At 39.7% G+C, this 20590-nt stretch overlaps 1 protein-coding gene across 3 annotated transcripts in view; it reads left to right on the top strand.

Annotated features, from left to right (window-relative positions):
• The first annotated feature begins 8077 nt into the window (after positions 1-8077).
• LOC116397233 (ephexin-1) overlaps positions 8078-20590 on the top strand; it is a 33256-nt gene continuing 20743 nt past the window's right edge. The window contains exons 1-4 of one of the 3 annotated variants that reach the window (XM_031872492.1): positions 8078-8530; positions 14000-14075; positions 15148-15486; positions 15973-16037. In XM_031872492.1, the coding sequence (XP_031728352.1) occupies positions 8332-8530; positions 14000-14075; positions 15148-15486; positions 15973-16037 (679 nt within the window). In that variant the 5' untranslated portion in view covers positions 8078-8331. The remainder of the gene's footprint in view (positions 8531-13999; positions 14076-15147; positions 15487-15972; positions 16038-20590) is intronic. The other 2 variants (XM_031872493.1, XM_031872494.1) reach the window with 2 other exon arrangements.

Below are 20590 nucleotides of genomic sequence, written 5' to 3'. Positions count from 1 at the left end.
TATATATATATATATATATATATATATATATATATATATATATGTATTAGTGCTGGGCAAGTTAACACGTTATTATCGCGTTAACGCATTCATTAATTAACGCCGACAATTATTTTATAGCGCATTAACGCATTTTTTTTATTTTGAAAGTCAGTTGCTCACTGGCAGCGGTGGAGGAAGTCTTCAGACTACGTTGATGCAGTGTGTGGGAGAAGTATAGATAAACTAAAGCAAGACAAGCTAACGGATGCTACAGAGAAGTGGATACAAACTGCAGCCGGTTAGTGTTGTGGAAGATGTCGGTCTGAGGAACGTTCTCAAGGTTGTGTTTGGTGTTGGTGTGAACGCACCTTTAAGATCGCAACGAATGACGGCACGTATGAGCCTCAAGAATGAGCTAAGAAAGTTAGCGGAAAGATGACCATGAGACAACATCCGGTTTCTTCAGACGAACATCCGGTTTTCAGAATAAGATGCCAACAAAGTATGAATTATATTCACATTAAGTATAAAACATGCTACCTGCATCTCGTGAGTTAAAGGGAAAATACACCAAAATTGTGCGTAAAGTGTCTTTATTCTTTGATCGCTGGGTAACCATCATCACCTCTGAGTTACAGCATTATATTGATGAACAGCTGCATTCACATGCTCTGACTGTTATGAAGACACAAGACAGACATTTAGCTGAAACGTGCTGAAACATGTTATTCATGTTGCACAGCAATGGAACGTTTCATATAAAGTCACACACTGAGCACAGATAGTGAAGAGACAAAACTGCTACTGTGTAAAGGGAATACTGCTGTTAAAAAGCACTTTATTTGTTTTAATAAGTGTTTGCAAACCAAATGTTATTGCCCTTTTGTTCATATAGCAGTACTTTTAAAATAATAGTGCGCAATATACTACTTTTGAATTAATTATTGAACTTTGCCATAACAATGCGATTAATCGCAAAAAATCCATCCGATTAATCGCGATTAAAAATTGTAATCGTTGCCCAGCACTAATATATATATATATATATATATATATATATATATATATATATATATAAGATTTCTTTCCCAAATGGAAACGTTCTGCCATTTGGGGGAGGAAATTGGCATACCTGACCACCCCATTCAAATGTATTCCAAATGGCAGATTTTGATAATAAGTTACTGTCCAGTTGGGACAGTCTTGTATTGAAATGGGTTGTTGTTAGGCCCTTACTAAAAGACTTAGAAATGACTTGCTATCCTAAAATTGAGAGATTGTTTTTCTAAACTTTTAGTATGTTGTTGCCAGGTACCTTGCATGGTAGTTCCTGCCATCAGTGTATGAATGGGTGTGAATGGATGAATGATGACATGCAGTGTTAAAGCGCTTTGAGTGTTAAAGCTTTTCAAACTGTCATATTTTCTAAGAAAATGGCTTTAACTGCCTGAAAGGTGCACCAAACATCCCATCTGAGGACCTGAACCTGCCCTTTAACTGCTGACTTTGTAGACCCTCTGGGGAGCTATGTTCTTTTAGGAACATCCTATTGTGCATGCTTTTAGTGAATGTGAGTGCATGTGAGTGTGCCCCACTGGCTAGCTCACAGTGTGACCGGCCACAGTATGTCAGAATGGATAGCTGTGCCTCTGAAGTTGTGATTAAAGAAACCTCAAGGAACTGTATTAGCGCCGTTCCTCTTCACTCTTTGCACCTCAGTCTTCCGGTTCAACTCAGGTTCCTTCCCACAACTGCTTCACTGTTGGATGCATCAACAAAGACTTGTCACATGGTGCAACAACCATTGCCTGGAGCTCAATATCAGCAAGACCAAAGAGCTGGTGGTTACTACCAGATTATGTTGCATAATCCAGCTGGTGGAAGTGGAGAGGGTGGACTCATACAGGCTATTGTTCCTGAGAAGACCCAGTTTCAGTGTGTATAACAGGCTTCTGAAGACTTCTACCAGTCTGTAGTAGCCGGTGCTCTGTTCTTTGCTGTGGGTTGGTGTACTGGAGGCCAGCAGACTCTACAAGCTCTGTGGTCGGGCTGGAATTGGACAGGCTGGAGTCAGTGGCAGAGAGGAAGATGAGGGACAATATCATCCTGGATAACCCCTCTCATCCTCTCTATGACGAGTTGCTCATGGAAGGCTCAAGCTTTCATATCTGAATGTTTTTATACATATGGAGGGTTAAATTCACTAGATGCATTCACATGGAGACTTCTAGTTGGTTTAAGTATTGGTGAGCAAAATGTCAGCAAGCCTCTCTATAACTGATCATAAAGTTGTATCTTTATCTCTGTCCAAGCATTTCTTTCATATAACAGTTGTAATAAATCAAATGGAACAACTCTTTTAAATATAAAAAAGTGAAGTTAAAAATCGCTTTAGCAAAGAAAACTTGTATTGTTAAAACCAGCTATTTAAATATGATACAGTACTTTCTTGATCTTGCATGAAACATTTTCACACATATTTAGGTATTTTCCCAAATATCTAGTGCTTTAACACTACATTCACTCATTCACACCTGATAACTGTTAAACTGATAACACGGGCTACCATGCAAGGTGCCACCTGCCCATCAAGACTATCTAGCATTCATACCCATTCAATTTGTGGTTAAGTGTCTTGCCCACGGAGCTGGGGATTGAACCGCCAATCCTTTGATTGAAGGGCGACCCTGCTCTACCACTAAGCCATATTTGCCCCTCAATCATGTTTAAATGCAATGAAATATAACCAATGAACCAAAGCATATATCCTACTTTTCTTTATAGAATACCTTACAGATGAATGAATTCCCCTGTCATTAGTAAAGGTACTCTAATACGGTAATTGTATAGACTCCCGAAAGAAAAGAAGTCTGCTGGAACAGATAGTAAATCATCTGAATTCTCCAAAAAAATTTACCAGCAGATGGTGCCCTTTCTATAAGAATTATTTAATGAGAGCATGTTAGTCAATGCCTTCCCTTTGAATATGACTCAAGACTACCATAATTATTCAAAGTCATATTGATTAATTTTGGTAATTGCCTATTGATAAATGATTATACACTTCTGGTTGTGATATTTGCTGGCCCATTCAGAATAGTGCGTCTTCTATAATTGATGAAGTTCAATGAGGGTGTTTGCCCAAAAGACATCTCTCTAACAAAAATACGGCAGTTTTAGATTTATTAGATTTTTTACACTGGATTTCAGAAAAAGGTTCTTTTAGAGTTCTCAGAGGTTTTCGACGTAGTTGAGCATAATTTTCTTTGGAGATTTCTTTTTAAGGAATGTCCAATCCCTTACCCATCAACTACATGCCAAGGCCTGGTGATATAATAGGTTAATCATTAGTTATTATTATTATCAGATTCATCTTAAATGTTGGGTCATCAGCCAGATTGGATGGGAAATGTAGCTTTAAGGAAGGGTGCCCAATCTGTTCCTCATTGCTGCCTGACTTCTATGTGACAACGTTAAGTCAAGTGATCTTCAGTGCATCTCCACTGGTAGAACTATTGGTGTTCGTCGTAGATGATGTCCTTGTTTTCTACTGTGTGGTCCCTCTAGCTATCAAAATAATAGATTTGTTCACTCTAACTAATGATCTTTGCTTGAATCTTAAAGTGAATTGTCGCCACTACAGATTGTGTGAAGAATATTTACTGTAAGCTATTTAGATGTTATTATATATAAAAATGAACACCAAAGATGTACTAACGGTCATAAACAGCAGGGTTTTATTCTCTGAGGGGGTTTCCTCATTAACATATGTTGCTCTGTCTATAGTCGTTAATCTTCACATAACAATAGAAAAAGTTTATTTAGTTTTTAAGGAAAAGCTGCAATCATTGTCTTAAACTTATAATGAGTGAGTATTTCTGGAATTCACTGGACTTTCACATACAGGCTTAACATGGATGAGCTGATTACAACCTGCTTTCACTACAAATTTTCATTGTGCAACCATGTGTTGTAAAAATGACAAATAAATGAACCTGGTAACTTTTTCTTCAACATGTTATTAATGATGTTCATCCTGTCTGTCTTATTTATCTGTCCTAAATCAGTACATGTCAGTATTTTCTTTGTGTAGAGCCTTTCCCTGAAACCATTGTGGTTTACAGTTGCTCTGTATATACAAAAGGACAGATTTCATTCCAACAAAATAAGAAAACTCTGGATTTACAAAAGCCTCCATGCAGGCTTAAAATGAGTTTAAATTCTGCATAAATGCGAGTGGGAATGTAAAGAATGCAGCCCCACTCTCCAAACCGTTGTTGTTCCCAGGACCTCAAATACCAATGTGTCCATATTTCAACACCGTTGAGCTGCTGACATGTTCCTTCAGAATCAGAATCAGAATCAGAGCCGTTTATTGCCAAGTAAGTTACACATACAAGGAATTTGACTTGGTGACTGGTGCATAACAATAAACAATGAACACAGTGCAATAATCAAGACATAATTTAAAAATAGAAGAAATATTAAAATTTACAATAAAATATGGTAAACAAACAAACATATAACAGTACGTTCAAACAAGTATATTATAAAAGTGGCAAGAGTATTTTAATATAGAAAGGATGTGCAAGGGTGTGTAACAGTAGGAAATTGTCATGGGGATGTAAGTCAGATTCAGTCAGTGGGGGTCCCAGGCTTTGTTGATGAACCCAACTGCAGAAGGAAAGAAACTGTTCTTGTGGCGTGAGGTCTTGGTCCTGATGGACCGCAGCCTCCTGCCAGAGGGAAGGGACTCGAACAGTTTATGTCCAGGTTGAGAGGGGTCAGCTACAATCCTTCTTGCTCGCTTCAGGGTCCTGGAAGTGAACAAGTCTTGGAGGGACAGCAGATAGCAGTCAATCACTCTTTTAGCAAAGCGAATGATAAGCTGCCCTTGTCCTTGGAAGTGGCTGCAGCGTACCAGACAGTGATGGAGGAGTGGAAGATGGACTCAATGATGGCAGTGTAGAAGTGCACTATCATTGACTTCTTCAGCTGCCTCAGGAAGTACATCCTCTGCTCAGCCCTCTTGGTGATGGAGCTGATGTTAAGCTCCCACTTTGAGGTCCTGGGTTATGGTGGAGCCCAGGAAGCGGAAGGACTCCACAGCGTCGACGGGGGAGTCACACAGGGCAATAAGGGCATGTGGGGCTGCGTTCTTGCAGAAATCCACAACCATCTCCACTGTCTTTAGAGCGTTAAGCTCTAAGTTGTTTTGTCTGCACCACGTCACCAGATGGTCAGTCTCCCACCTGTAGGCGGACTCAACCCCACCATAGATGAGTCCAATGAGGGTGGTGTCATCCGCAAACTTTAGGAGCTTGACAAACTGGTGACTGGAGGTGCTGTCACGGTGTAGGCTTTGCCCCCTGTGTTCCTGTGTCTCTGTGTGTGTGTGTGTGTGTGTGTGTGTGTGTGTGTGTTTCCCCTGATTACACTCATCCTACTCACCTGCCCAGTCCACCCAGCTGCCTTCAATCTTCTCATCACCCCACACATATACTGTATACTCCCCTGCTTTCCGTGTTCTGGTGGTCAGATCGTCTTTGATCATTCCCCTGTCTGTTCCAGTGTTGTGTCTGCTCGGTGCTTCAGCGTTTGGTACTCGTGTTTGCTCCTGGTTTGTACCTTTGCTTTTTGTGACTTTGCCTTTTGTATTCTGTTTGGATTTTTGCCCACTTCCTGTTGGAGTTGCTTTAAGTTTTTGTTTATGACTTTATAAGTAAAAGACCTCGTCTTTTACTTAAAAACTTCACCTCGTCTCCAGTGTCTGCGCTTGAGTCTTAGCTAAACCTGAGAGAACGTGACAGGTGCAGCTGTTGGTATACAAAGAGAAGAGCAGAGGGGAAAGAATGCAGCCTTGGGGGGAACCGGTGCTGATGGTCCACATAAGTGTGGTCGTGACAAGTGTAAAGAGTAGCTGGTGTTAATTCATGTCTCTTCACTATCGGTGTACACAGCAGACTGGAAATCAAAGAAATGTTTATTTAGACTAACATGTTGAAGAAAAGAACTTTGGATATGCTTTTGTTCAAAATCAAAACTACTGAATTGTCTTTTCTCTCTTCAAGTACAGTACATTGTTATGGGTCTCCTCACTGCTACATTCCCTCTCTGGGTCATGTAGTCATCCAGGCAGCATTAACATGTTTTCCCAACTTCACGTGCTGCTTCCTGTTAGACAGGAAGTCTGTTAGCTAGCTCCGGGATCAAAAGTGCCGATGTTAGCTGGCTTTTTGCGCAACATAACGAAGCATCTCACTGCGCTAAACCTGCAGCTTCAGGGACGGGGACGTATGATCAAAGACATGTGTGATACAGTAAGAGTCTCCACCGCTGTGTTCCCGACTGCGCATTTTGCTGATAATTGGGCACACTTGGCACAGAGATCACTCGGCGATTTGCCGACTTTGCAGCTCAAAAATTTTAATTTGAACTGCTCAGCAATCCGTTTGCAGTTGATGTGGAAAGAGCACCTGTGGAGCTGATAGACCTCCAGTGTAATGACACACTCAAGACAAAGTATGACTCTGTTGGCGCTGCACAGTTTCCAAGCTTCATCCCCGAAACGATGCCTTAACTCCGCCTACATGCTGCTCAAACGCTCTGCATGTTTGGAAGCACATACCTGTGTGAGCAGCTGTTCTCTGTGATGAAGAGGAACAAAGACCCACACAGGAGTCATCTCACTGATGCACACCTTCACTCCATCTTGAGGGTTTCCACAGCACAGAACCTAACCCCAGACATTAATGAACTGGCAGCCAAGAAAAGATGCCAAACATCTGGCTCTGGTACATATGCATAAAATAATGTAGCATACCTAAACATGTATTCCTTTTGCACTTTGTCCAATATCCCTTCTATCCTGTTTATTACATGGTGACTCTATTTGGCCCTCAACGTAGTCCCAATTTCTTATTTTGGCCCTCTCTGTGATTGAGTTTGACACCAATATGCTGCATTATGCTAAAAGGTGTCATTTTGTTATGTTGTTGGTGTGCCGCGGGATCTTTTTAATGTAAAAAATGTGCCGTGGCTCAGAAAAGGTTGAAAAACACTGCCCTAGAGCACCAAATGTGTACTAATCTGCCACTAAAAATAGTCCTGGCTAAAACTTACAGTGCTTGTCAAAGGAAATTACTGAGCCTTTTTTAAAAGTGAAACTATATGTTTGTGAGCTGTTTTTAAAGATGTCTTCAGTAAGAACCAGTGGGCATGGAGCTGAGATGGCTGCATCAGAAAATCGATGGATGGAATGAAGAAAAATTTAAAAATAATGCCAGCATATCTTTTAACAGGAAATAAAACAGGTGATGTGTCGATCAAGGTATTTTACAGTAATATAACCAAAACCTATACTATACACACAGTGCATGCAACAGCTTGTTCCTAAACTAAATCATCATACATCAGAGGGCAATTCAAAAAATAATGAACAAATTTAGCATTATCTTTGTCAGCCTAACCCTACTACAACATGTCCCGCTGGACAACAATGCAGGAAATATTGTGTCTGAGGACACCCTTTTGTTCGTTACTTTGATTTCACAACTCTTGTTTATGAAGAGCGGCACAGGCAGGCTGATTGCTGTGAGGAAAATTAGAGACAGTGAACTTTAAACCCTCCTCGTCAGCTGACTACAGATACAACTACTATAAGCCCTGCTCAACAGGACCTGAAACATTACACACATCACTGTTCTATAAAAATAAATAACTGACACCATATGCAAAATGTATTTAATGTACTTTGTAATTTATTCTGTTCCTTAACCTGAATAATTTAACATTTTTCTGAGACAGTCCAAGAGCGAGAACATGGACAGATTTTGTAGAGTGATCTGAGAAACCCTGAAAGCACAGAAAAGTGAACAGACTGTAGTTTGTCAGTAGGTGGCTTTTCAGGTTTCACAACAGGGAGAGTTTTAGAGCCGCGAGGCATGCAGGCTGGTAAGACCAGGTTGAGTTCAGGAATGTCAGCATGTAAGCGAGTGGTGTAGAAAGAGGGACGGAGGTAGGCAGCCTATCAGAGGAGGGGCAAAGAGCAGGAAAGAGAGAGAGAGTCATAAATGCAATAATTACAGCTTAGGCAGAAATAAGTGACGCACTCTGCTGGTTCCAAAGGCTGCCTGTGTAGCTAACAACACTGCTGTCCCACTGACAGGAGGGAGAGACGGCCCAGGAACCAATTCTCTGTTCTTGGACTTGGTCTTCGGATTTATTTTTCACCAGAACTTTTGATTTCTAGTCATGGATTTGCTTCTGGATTCTGGCTAATTATGATATATTTTCAAACATAATCTTCCAAACACACTTTTTTTTTAAAAGCAAAGGGAATCATTTACCATGTCTGTGACTGCCCTATTCAGGGGCAAGTGGGGGCACAAGTCACCGGAACCCCCAGAGAAGCATCCAACAGCTGTGGTTAAACCCAGCCAGGGGGAGGACGATGATGAAGATGTGACCAGAGAGCCTATCCGCAGGAACTCCCGCTTCTATCGGTCCATGAGGAAGAAGAGGCCGAGCTCATCTGACCAGCCTGAAAGTAAGAACATATCAGGCCTCCACTGTGCCTGCATTTTAACATTGTTTTTGTACTAAACTTCAAAGTTAATCATCATTTAAGTTGACTTTTCTGGTCCTTAAGCAACATGTATTTAGCCTAATTCAAACCTGTTGGCACTTATTCAACTGAATGCATATTTAACATTAACATGCTTCATTGGAGAGCATCACACTGCAGCAGAATTGTTTTGCAAGTGGAATCACTGTGTATTGTTGCTCTGCATTCTTGCCCCATTGGCAGTTGGCATTGATGCAGTTGTTTTTTAAGAAGTGGAACAAAGGCTTGGTACTTCCATCCTATTTACGAGTCCAACCTGAGAAACTAGTTTTGTTTAAGCAGCACTATGATCTGAGTTATTTTTCCACAGGTCAACCTCTGACCTTGTGATTTCAAGCAAAAAACAACTTGAAGTATGTTGAAATGAAATAACCAACATATCCCTGATATGACAAAGTTCTGGTGTTGATATGAGAGTCTGAAATGATTTGCAAAGTTCTTCTGGTGGAAATTCTGTTTGTCATCGTGCTTTGTTCTCAACAGTCTGTCAGAGGCACAATCCCAGAAACTGAATGACAGTGATAAAGAATGTATTGTTGTTGTGTTTTATGCGCTGCATTAGTCATTGTTCTCTATAGGAATGTAACACATTCTTACAGTAGAGCCACACCAAACGTAACAATAAAGCATTTGAGCTTAGACTTTGCCCGGCATCTCGGACAGGCCTCAAAGAGGAGGGATTAAAGTGATTACTTCATACATAACTAGACAGCTTCAACCTTATAAATACATTAAATTATAAAACACTGAGGCCTGTTGAAAAATGCCACACAATCCAGTCACCTGATCATCCTGTGACCTGAAATAATAAGGAAAATGTGCATTTTCAGAAGCAGTTTATGAAATTATGATTATGATTACATTTTTTTCCTATCAACAGTTGTCAGCTATCCCATAGTGATCAATTTCACAGGAACTGATAACTTTGATCTTTGTATTTCATCAGGGATATGATCAGATAGTATTTGTTGTGATAGCATGTCTGATAAATGCACACCAGATCACAGCACAATGTGGCCACCACAAAGGAATATCTAACTGTACTTTCTCACTGTATTCATACGCAGTGAAGAATAAATACAGCAGTTTCTGTAATTATAAAACCTACAATTTCAAAGAGAGTGCAGGTGGTATAATGTTGGTACAGTTCTAAGTAGAGATAGAAAAGCTATAATGAAGCTTCTAACATAATACACTTACATCCAGGAAACAGGTCTGTAGCTGACAGAAGCAGCTTTAGCTCAACTTAGCCCAAACACGGGCAGGCCAAATATTTCTTATCTATTTGATCTTATTATGTATGTGTTATGTATTTTGTGTATCTACCATGCAGGAAACAAGACATTAGGCCAACATTTGTTTTTGGAGCCACATACGAGAGACTTTGTGCCATTCAGAGGTTTCCTGCATTTACAATTTTCTCACAAGTCGTTTTATTTTTTGAGTGGAGGAGTCACATAGAGATGGTCTGCTTTTCTTTGCAATGGAAGAAACACTGTCCTTGAAGAAAGATAATGCCTCAATATACTTTACAGAAGTCCGTTTTAACCCTCTGAACCCCAAGCAGTGTTGGGGCGGGTTTTTCATGAATAGTAGTAGAGAGAACTAAAACAAGTCTTTTGTGCAGAATAACCCAGCTACAATGACGTAAATCATAAAAAAAAAAAAAAAAAACACAAGTTAAATATCTTTGATAACTTATTATACAAAAAATGGCAAACAATCTATTATCAATGGAATCTATACAACATTGTTCCAAGTGCCCACAAGCGTTACCAATGTTGTAAAAAACAATGGAGGCTCTTTGTGCTATAAATATGAACTCTTTACATTTTTACAACCTGTACTTACAGTCTCTGCTGTCTTCACCTCTCTGCTCTGTGTTCTGAGATTTTAAATGTAGCATAAAATGTTTTTGATGAAATAGCACTATTTTAAGCTTAGTTTTGGTCGCTTTTTCTGACAGAACTGTTCATTTCACATAATGAAAATCTGATAAATGGTGTAGTTCTGGCAAATGTTTAAAGAAAACATGATTTTCTGCTGGCAGGTTTTGGGGTTCAGAAAGACAGATCAAAAAATACAAATCAGCTAAATTAATGTTCTGTTTATGATATCATCATTATTATGGGGTCCCAATTTTCTGAAAGATTCAACAACATTTTTTTAAACCTTGTCTTCACAGTTCATTAAGTGATGTCCCTCTGGTGTCACATTTACTCTATAAATCAAATCAAACTGTAAAGCATGTCTGTAGTTTGTGTTTAACGAAAACGTTTGACTACTTACACATCTTCTTTCCGAGCAGCAATGGTACATTTTTGAATTAAGATCTTCCACCGATTTTGTACAAGTTAACTTCTTCATGACCGATTAGACTGATCAGATACAAGCGAGAACTCTGATTTATCAACTACCAAATCATCCAAAGAACTGAAAACTGTGATAAAACACCCCATGTTCAAAAGGAATGTAATGTCTGATGAGAACCAATAGCTTTCCCTTTTTTTATATAGGCCCCGAAATACTGTCATATACCAGAAGGCCTTTCAAATGAGTTACACAATCATTAATGAAAGAGGGCAAAGTTCCATTTGTATACAAGTGAGACTGAATACAGACACATTGTCGACACCCTTTATTTCTTAAGTTTACTGCTTGCGTGTTTGCCCTCCACAGTCTATTCAGAAGGACAGAATAGGATTTTGGAAAAGCAATTGGCGACATCTGGAAAAAATATTAGAATTTGTATAAAACATAAAATATTTGGATAATGTTTACATGACCTAAAGATTCAAAGGACTTTTCAAGTTTTCATCTACTTCCTACTCTTTCAACCAAAGACTAATAATTCATAAGTCTGAACATGTCTGCCTGTGCAGACAGGCAGTATAGTTTACATTATCTTTATCACTAAAAGTCACCATAAAATATTGTGTAATGTGACAAATTTCTGAGTAAAACAGATTATGTAAGTGGGGTAATTATGAGAGAAATCAAATCTTACTGTATTTTTTTCCACTCCGTCTTTCAAGATGGTTTCAAACAATTCTAAATCAAAGTGGAGTTAGAGCAGAGTTAGAGGTGCCAAGGAGTGCAGAGAGACTGTCACTTTCCAAATCAGTTTCAAGGTAATTACCACACAAATAGCCTGTAAAAATGTGTAATCATTGCCAAATCATATTGCTTCCATTTTGTCCCGAGGCAAATGTCTCATGGCCCTGGAGTTGTGAACCCCTCCAGGATATAATACTATGCTTTCTTGTAGATTTATGACAGGCAGTTAGTCATGCAGAATGATAAACAGGTATTCTTGACCATGGGAATAGGTGACAAAATCATCTAGACTCAAGGTTGTTCTAGAGGGTTGAAACACAGTGCGCGGTGTCTTCATTAGATGAAAACTGAGCAAACTCCCTTCAATGACTGAGAGATATCATTGAAAGCGCCGGAACAAGCCAGTATGAATAGACATTATGGACAATGATGGAGAATATCCTATTGTATATTTTAAATATACATCTGTTGATCAATTTCTTCATTGTAGTTTAAGCGCACTATGTGTTTGTGAATGTGTGTAAGAGATGAGTGTGTGTAAGGACACATAATTTCATACAATACGGTGCACCAGCTGAAGGATGAGGAGCGGGGATTGGCCTCATCATTTCAGCAAATACGTTTACAGTAAAAAGATGTTTGTCTCTTAACTTTGTCCAACTTTATTATTTTTGTATTTCTCATATTTAATTATAAAATGCTTTTGTAGCTATGCACTGCTGAGTGTTAGTCTTAAATGTCATCATGAATAATATTATAGGGGATGCTTGATTTGGGCAGCAGCTTATCTTCGGGGCTTATTTGCAGTCTTTGTAGCCTGTCCAGAGGTTTTCCAAATTAATCTGAAGATACTGTATTTATCTGTCACATGTGGGAATGTACAAGTCAAAGTGAAACACTCCCAGTGGATATTCAATGCATATTCATAGACACCCACACACAGTGGGAACGATACAGTAGCATGCGGTGCTAACTGGAGATTCTGTTATTGTCAGGACAGGATGACGGGAGATTTGTAGGCTTGACATTAGGCTATAGGCCAAAGATCATTCTTAAAGTCTCACATCATTTTATTTTACTGTCAAGTATAAATATAGTGTTTATTGTATCCATATTTAATGAGGCAATGTAATTAAAATCAATTTTTTAAGAGTAACCTGAGAACATGAAACATTCCCAAGAACACGATCGGCAAAACAGAAACAACACAACTACACAAAAAATGTAAAACAGTTAAAAGAATCGTAAAAAGCATTTTAGATAATAATAACAAATTTCCCCATGGGGATGAATAAAGTATACATCTATCTATCTATCTATCTAAAGCTTTAACATCTCCATGGGGAATGCAAGACTCTAGTTTGAGGGTAGTTTGCAGTTCATTCCATTTAAAAGGTGCATAGTACCATAAACCAGTTTGGCCAACATTAGTGCGTACATGAAGGATATCCAAGTAGTTACTGGATGATGAACTGCAGATACTAGACTTAAATGAGAGAATAAATGTCCAGCAGTAGAGCTCTTTCAATGATGAACATGAGATGGCTGTAAGGAGGCCCATCCACTCAGTGAGAATGACATTTGGTAATGCCCTGTGATACACAGGGTTTAACAGCCAAAGTGTTGATGGGCGGCGTGACAATTCAGAACATATCCATAGTTAGGACAGACATGAAGGTTGACTGCACAAAAAGATAGACATCCTTTAATTGATACATGATACATTGATTGTTTGATTTTTGTGTCAAATGTTGAAAATAAATACTGAATGCTGTCTGCTGTCAAGCCAAATTCCTAAGTATTTATATGACTCGGCAAGAGCCTTGTGAGTGCCATTTAAACTTTTAATGGCCGGAAAGTCAGTGTCCTTAATCTATTAAACAGTAAAGCTCTCTTTAATGAGTCTTAATAATGTGGCATGGATTATTGTTCCCTGTGTGAGTCTATGTAGCAGGTGTGCTAAGTTAAAAAACAACAACCACAAAAACAAAAAACATTTTACATTTAAAGATATGAATAAACAAAGTTTTAGTCTGATTGCTGGTAAGTGGTAAGACACTGGTCTCTGCTTGACATTGCTTTTAAAAAAACCATCATGGCTCATTATGAATTATTCCTTTCTTAACCAAGGTGTTGCTTCTTACTGTACTACACTCAGCACTCGAAGAAGGCTATGTGTGTGTGTGTGTGTGTGTGTGTGTGTGTGTGTGTGTGTGTGTGTGAGAGACAGAGAGTGATTGAAATGTTGGGATGATAACGTTCCACACTATTGTGCCTGATTATACTGCAATATCTCCTTCTGATTACTTCTCTCTCTCTCCGTCTGTCTCTCAGGTTCTACCAGTCCTGGAGTCTCCACCTCTTATGCTCCCTTACCCAACAAATCACCTTTGTTGCCTGTGGCTAGACGGTGAGTCCTCATGCCTACTACTGCCCAACCCTGGCACGGAACACGCCCAGAAAACAAACAAGCACATACAGTGCTTGTTTAAACACTGCACACACACACACCACGGTTACACTTCATACTTGACACACACTCTCAAGGTGTATCATGTTTGTGATAAACACACAAGCCTCTCCAGTCTCTCTGAAGGTTAATTCATTAATACTGAAACAGCTGTCCAAGTTATAGCCAAAAGAGGAAGCAGTAGATGTCCAAGCCCCAGTACTGTGATAAAACTGTTAACTTGAACGAGAAAACTGCAAAAAGCATTCATCTTCAAAGTCATTTGGTCAGTTGTGTGCTATAAAAATCAGAAAAATAAAGCCAAACCAGAGATATAAGCTTGTTGCCCGTTGGCTTGTTAAAGAAAGCTGAGGCTTCAGAATGAGTGGCAAACAACCAGCTTCCAACAACCCTCAATAAAATCGATGTTAGTCTTTCATCCATCTGCCAACAAGAGAAAGAGTCCAAGGAGGCGGCCTGCACAGTGCTGTATCTGAACACATGTGAACACCCTAACTGACTTATAGCTTGGGGATTTCAGTATGGATGACAAACCTGTAGAGAAAACAATTTGGACACTTGATACATAGAGAAGGTTGTAATCCACTTAAAATGGACATGGTACAAGATGGTCTTTGCCACAAAATTTGACATCAGAGAAACATTGTCCATCCGCTTTGACTGTGTTTGAGCACCAAGCATCATTGATGTAAACAGAGTCCACCTCCTCTCATCCAACCAGAGACCTGCTCTCTGTCCTGTGGTCTGCCTGTCAAGTGCAGCTTGATCTGGGATGAATGATGGAGCCAGGTCTCTGTGAATTAGGACATTGAATGTCTAAAGAAGTCTGTTGCTGAAGAAAAGCTTAGAATGCACTCACTTAGGCAACTTGATATACACTGTCAAAATCACATGACAAATGTACAGAGACAGATGTACATGGCCTTACTACATGGCAGTTTAAATAATTTTAGTTTCTAGGTGAAGATGACTGTATAGATGTGATTCTAAAGTGTTTTGCTATCAAATGTAGCCCTCAGCTTTCACCACAGCTCCATCATTCCAGAACTGTGTTGCCAAGCAATGGTGCGGCCAGTAACAGACATGCTCTGTACAACAGAGATGCTGTGGATAGAAGAAGAGGAGGAGTGGGAGGAGGGAGGAGTGTGGACATATCTGCTGCCTCCGACAGCCAGCATCGAGATTGTACAGCCGACATGATCCCTTACCGGACTCACAGCATTCATAGCGGAGACATAAAAAATTTGTCCGAGCAAACAACTGCAGCTTGCACTGTACAGGAAGTCGGAGGGAAAACCATGAGCACTCAACGGCCCAGTTTTCAGGGAGCAGATCGGAACGTCAACCTCAGGTCAGATCTGATTACAGTGGAAACAGAGAGGTGTAAAGAATAGAAATGCAAGAGGATTATTTGTTGAAGCTTAACCTGTGGGTTTCTGCCAATAGTAAATATAAAACATAAAACAGGCAAATATAAATAATTATTGTTTGTAGTGCTTTTGCTTGTGAGCAGCACAATTACAAATGTACTGTGAGTTATGAGAACATAGGTGATGGAGAGATTGGAATAATTGAGTTGTGACTCATTTTGTGCCTAGAGAGTGAATATGGAAAGGCGCAGATGGATGTTTCATATTTTCAACAAATAATGTGCAGAGTAATCCCGCTGCTCAGGTTTATTTTGTTGGGTTTGATGGAGAAAATAATTGTATGTCTGTGTGCTGGAATGAACCAAACAGCTGCATCATTTGTTGATACAAATTGAATCATAAAGTGAATATATTCAGCCATCTGTCTGCCTGTCCAAACTCATATTTCCTATTTTCTTTCATTTCAGGTTGCCGAGCAATGGAGATAGCTCCCAGACAATCTGCCACAGTCTCAACATCGTCAAAAATATTGGTGAGGAAAGACATGACGTGAGGGATGACGTATGTATTCCACCCACTGTTACCAGTGCCACAGCTATAAAAAAACAATCTTATTTGTGTCTACCTGACACAAAGTCTTTGTTTTAAAAGCAGCTTTTAAGCAGCTTTTTAGTCATATATTATATGACTAAGACTTAACATTGGCAAGACACACACATTCACATATGCAACACACATGCAAACACTTATTTCTGATAAATAATGTACTAACCCAACAACAGGCATGATACGGCTTCAGCATTGCCACTAAGCTGTATATCTGTTACTGCATATCTGACTCCTTCATCAAGCTTGAGTGTCTCTATAAGCCGATTGTCGGCTGTGTTGACTGACTACTCACCCAAGTGTTGTTTAGTGTGTACACAGGATAATGGTTATTTGCAGGGTTTAGTCCAAATTACTCAAGACCAGTTTACCTGCAGGACTATGGTGAACAATTCACAAAGGGCAGAAACAGTTTTATATCTTCGGTAAACAAATAAATGTGCCGTTTCCTTTTCTCCAACCTGTATTTCTTGGCTATATACACACATTCCACTCTCTCTTATGTAAGTGTCAGTCCAGTTCTACGCCCACCAAAGCAATCTGCAGTATATGACTGAGAGAGATTATGCAACAGGCTCCTGTTGTTCAAAGTCACCTTCCCTCTTGATATACACATAGCCAATGTTCCCTGAAAAGAGCAGCTGTTCTTGTCGGCAAACTCTTTTAGTTTTAGTCCCAGTCCACACATACACAGGTGTTTTTGTACATTGCAACATTATCGACCTTTCCGTTTTTTGACTCTTAGTTTCCGGTTGCTATTGCTACCTGATTGGTTCAAACAGCTGCTACCTTTTTCAAATCTGGGCACACACTTCTGCTTTTATGAGGAGGTTGTATGACCTGACACCACCACATCCACTACAGATATCACATTAAGGAGACCATCTTCGGCGCAATGTTCCCTACTGAGTTAACTCACGGTGTATTGCTGCAGTACATTAGCTTGATGTTTGTGGGTGCGTTTAACTGATGTGTCCACCACGGAGAAGGATCCTAATGGACCATGGATTGCCATTGTTTTTTGTGCTGAGCGACACAAATGGAAAACGGACAATCGTGTCAATGTAAAAAAATACCTAGATTTCAATTTCATGACTATTTCACGAAGATGTGAGAGGGTTGATTTATCAGTACGATGAAGCAGGTCAATGTTAATAACTTATAGCATTAACACATTTGCCACAGACGATCAATGAACCAGCTTTGTTGTTCTGGAAGCTGATTTATAAATATTAATTAAAAAGTTGCTTCCCAACCAAATATGCAATGTGTAATATTGATTTTTAAACTAAAATTTTAAATAATCTCTTGGCTGAGCTGAGAATAATAATCACATGTCAATTTAAACTAGACTGTGTGTAATATTGTAACTATAAATGAGTCGACTTCTGTTATATTATATTGTTATAAATACAAAATCAAAGACAAGGAACAATACATTCTGATCAGTCACCATGACTGTTATCACAGTAAAATGACTAGCTGATCGCAGAGCAGTGTAGGGGAACATAACTAGCTAATGCTGCTATGTAAATAGCAGAGGATATTTGTCACTACTGCTGTAGTGGAGAGTCTCTCATGGTCTTCTATCGGTCTGTCCTTCACACTCTACAGAATATTATAAAACTGCTCAGATATTTGACAAAATGTAGGGGCGAGGTGATTACAAGCAGCAGATGTCAATTTACAGAATGGCACACATTCTAACTTCGGATATAAGCAGGAAGTTGAAAGACAAAATTATGGAGTAGGAGCACATCCAGAAGGTCAATACTTTAGATGGGCTAGTGGAACAGAAGCAAGTGTGGCAGGACCTACCTCTTTAAAACCATTCCTAATAATGTCTGAAAACGTCACTTAGGCATAGAGGAAAAGTGGCAAAGCCCCACTTGCTGGCAGCAGAAAAAAGATTCATTGTTTTAATGGTACGCTGTTTGTCATGGTCAGGAGAGAAGGCAGCAGACACAGTGCAATGATTTCATTTGAAAAACATAGCTTACAAGCTTGAGTCCAACAGAACAGGCAGGAAACAGCAGGCCAGGACACGGGCAAACTGGTACAGAACTCCAAACACAAATGAAGACAAACCAACAACCAACAGACAAAAGACAGAACTATAAATACATAGAAACTAATCAGAGAATAAGACGCAGGTGGGCAAACATGAGGGCAGTCTGAAAGCTGATTGGTAAAGTAACACAAGGGAACAGAGAAAGGCTGATGAGAATAAGGTCCAGTCCCAATGTCAACTCTAAGGCCTTAAACCCTGAACCTTCAGGGACCATAATGGTTGATGCGAGAGGCTGCAAAAGCTTGAAATATTCTAAATACGAATGGGACAGCACTTTGCTGCGACAGATCACACTACCGTGACAACGTCATAACATGTTGTGTACAATTGTGGATATTTATGTTATATTTTTGACTCCCTGATTTGAACGTCTTGTTCTTTAGGAGATGAAAAGGTAATTGTCAAATAACCTATGTACTTGTTTTTGTCAAAACAGCTTCAACAGGCAAAATTAAGCCCTGTGCTTAACGTCACAAAGCTATGAATTGTGGATAATTCCCTCAGGCAAAGTCTGCAGAAATGCGGAGTCACAGAAAGTGTTCACAAAGGGCATAAGATGTTTGCGAGACAGCTCTCAAACCCCAGTGGGACAGAACTAAACCCTCGCGGACTGTGTCAAACGTGTGTCAAAGTCTGAGTCTGTGAGTGTGGAGTATGTAAATGGACCTTTAACAACACAGATAATTCACAGAAACAAGGAGGTAAAACCACAAAGAGAGGAAGTAATTTAACACAGGACACAAGAGGCAGGGAACGTCAAAATAAAACAGGAAACAGGCTAAACAAAAACCCAGGACACTGATATTGGTTGCTATGTGGGGATAACCCCACCCTGACAATATCTAGTGCCCCGAGTGTGGGAAAACTAAAATACACATGTTGAAAGCCTTTGACAATGAAAATGGAAGTCACAAATTTGCCATGATTGACTCTTGCCCCACTGCAATCTTATTGGCTATTTGTCGAGTTGTTATCATCTACTCAGTTGGCAGAAGTTAGTTAAAGAAAATAGTAACTGCAGTCACCATGAACAATGTCGATTATCTTCTATAAGACAAATCCGAAAAATTTCATTGGTGCAGGCCAGCCATGAGCTATTTCTATAAACCAAATCGCTGGTAAGAAGTAATGGCAGACTTAGCGTGGAATGGTTCACCGGGAATAAATTGCGAACTAAAACTTTTTGCTTCGTGTGTGTTATTTGGAGCTGACCATACCTGGTCAAAAACAGGCTTTTAGGATCTAACGCATCTTTCTGAGGCTACATCCACACTAATAAAACTAATAAATAACTAATAAATCTCCGTCCACTCAGGCGTTTCAGCATCGTTTTTGAAATGATCTCCGTCCAGACTAAAACGCCTGAAAACGAATATCACGTGACTTCATGTACACTGGGCATGCGGGTGCCGGTGTAAACAGGAAGTAGATTGGTTGCTTAGTTAAAAAAAAATACGACAGAGTAATAAAGTAGTCTTTAATAATGAACGGTCGTGTTTGATAATTAAGATCTTCTCTAAAATCTTCCTCTATAACTCAAACAGACACATTTCTTGGAAAGTTTTAGAGGTTTTATTTTTCAGACTTAGTTACAGCGCAGCGGGTTTTGCTCTCTCTCTCTCACACACATCAAATTTACTTTAAAATGAACACTTACACATAATGGTTTACTAGATTATTGGTCCATAAATGTCGTCAACACACGTCTCTCATTCATTTCCTCGGTTTCGTTGTCTGTTCTCACTCGTAGCTCTGCTGGTGGCTGAAGTCGCTGTCCTACTGGAGAGCAATTCATGTTTTGTTCCATTACAGTTTCTGTGTGGACTTCACAATAGTTGTGCAGAACAAAATAAGCATTAATAAGAAAAGGAGAGTCCTCCGTTTTGTGTCCGTTCTCCTCAAAGCTGCTAACTGAGACTTCAGACGGCCGCTCTGTCGGTCTGATAATACCACTGGACATGCCGCTCACTAATCACTCCAATAACAGCTGCTTCCCACAAAAATGCAGACTTTAACTGGACAGCAGCTGCTAGTAAAGACAACAAGGTCAGCAACACCTGTAATCAGTTGTCCATGTTGAATTAACCTGGTAGTTGATCGATAATCAAGACTGTTGTTGTTTGTGATCTTCCGGGAAAGGGTCATGTGATAGGGGCGTGACGAATCAGAGAAGGACACGTCGTGACTGCTAAGAACCAATCAAGTAGCGAACGTGGGCGTAGTGTGGATGCTTAGTGTAAACGTAGCAAAACATATACGTTTTCAAATGGAAATGTAGTAGTGTTGACATGGCCTGAGAGGATTACCAAACATGGAAGCAGCAGGACAATGTGGTAAACTTGGGCAAACATAGCTACCCAAAACTGGTCACAAACTACTACAAACAGGGAGCAGTAGAACAGAAAATG

This window comes from Anarrhichthys ocellatus, unplaced genomic scaffold, assembly GCF_004355925.1.
Source record: "Anarrhichthys ocellatus isolate YVR2014 unplaced genomic scaffold, GSC_Weel_1.0 scaffold64, whole genome shotgun sequence".
Classification (NCBI taxonomy): domain Eukaryota; kingdom Metazoa; phylum Chordata; class Actinopteri; order Perciformes; family Anarhichadidae; genus Anarrhichthys; species Anarrhichthys ocellatus.
This window is presented reverse-complemented; position numbering and strand designations above follow the sequence as displayed.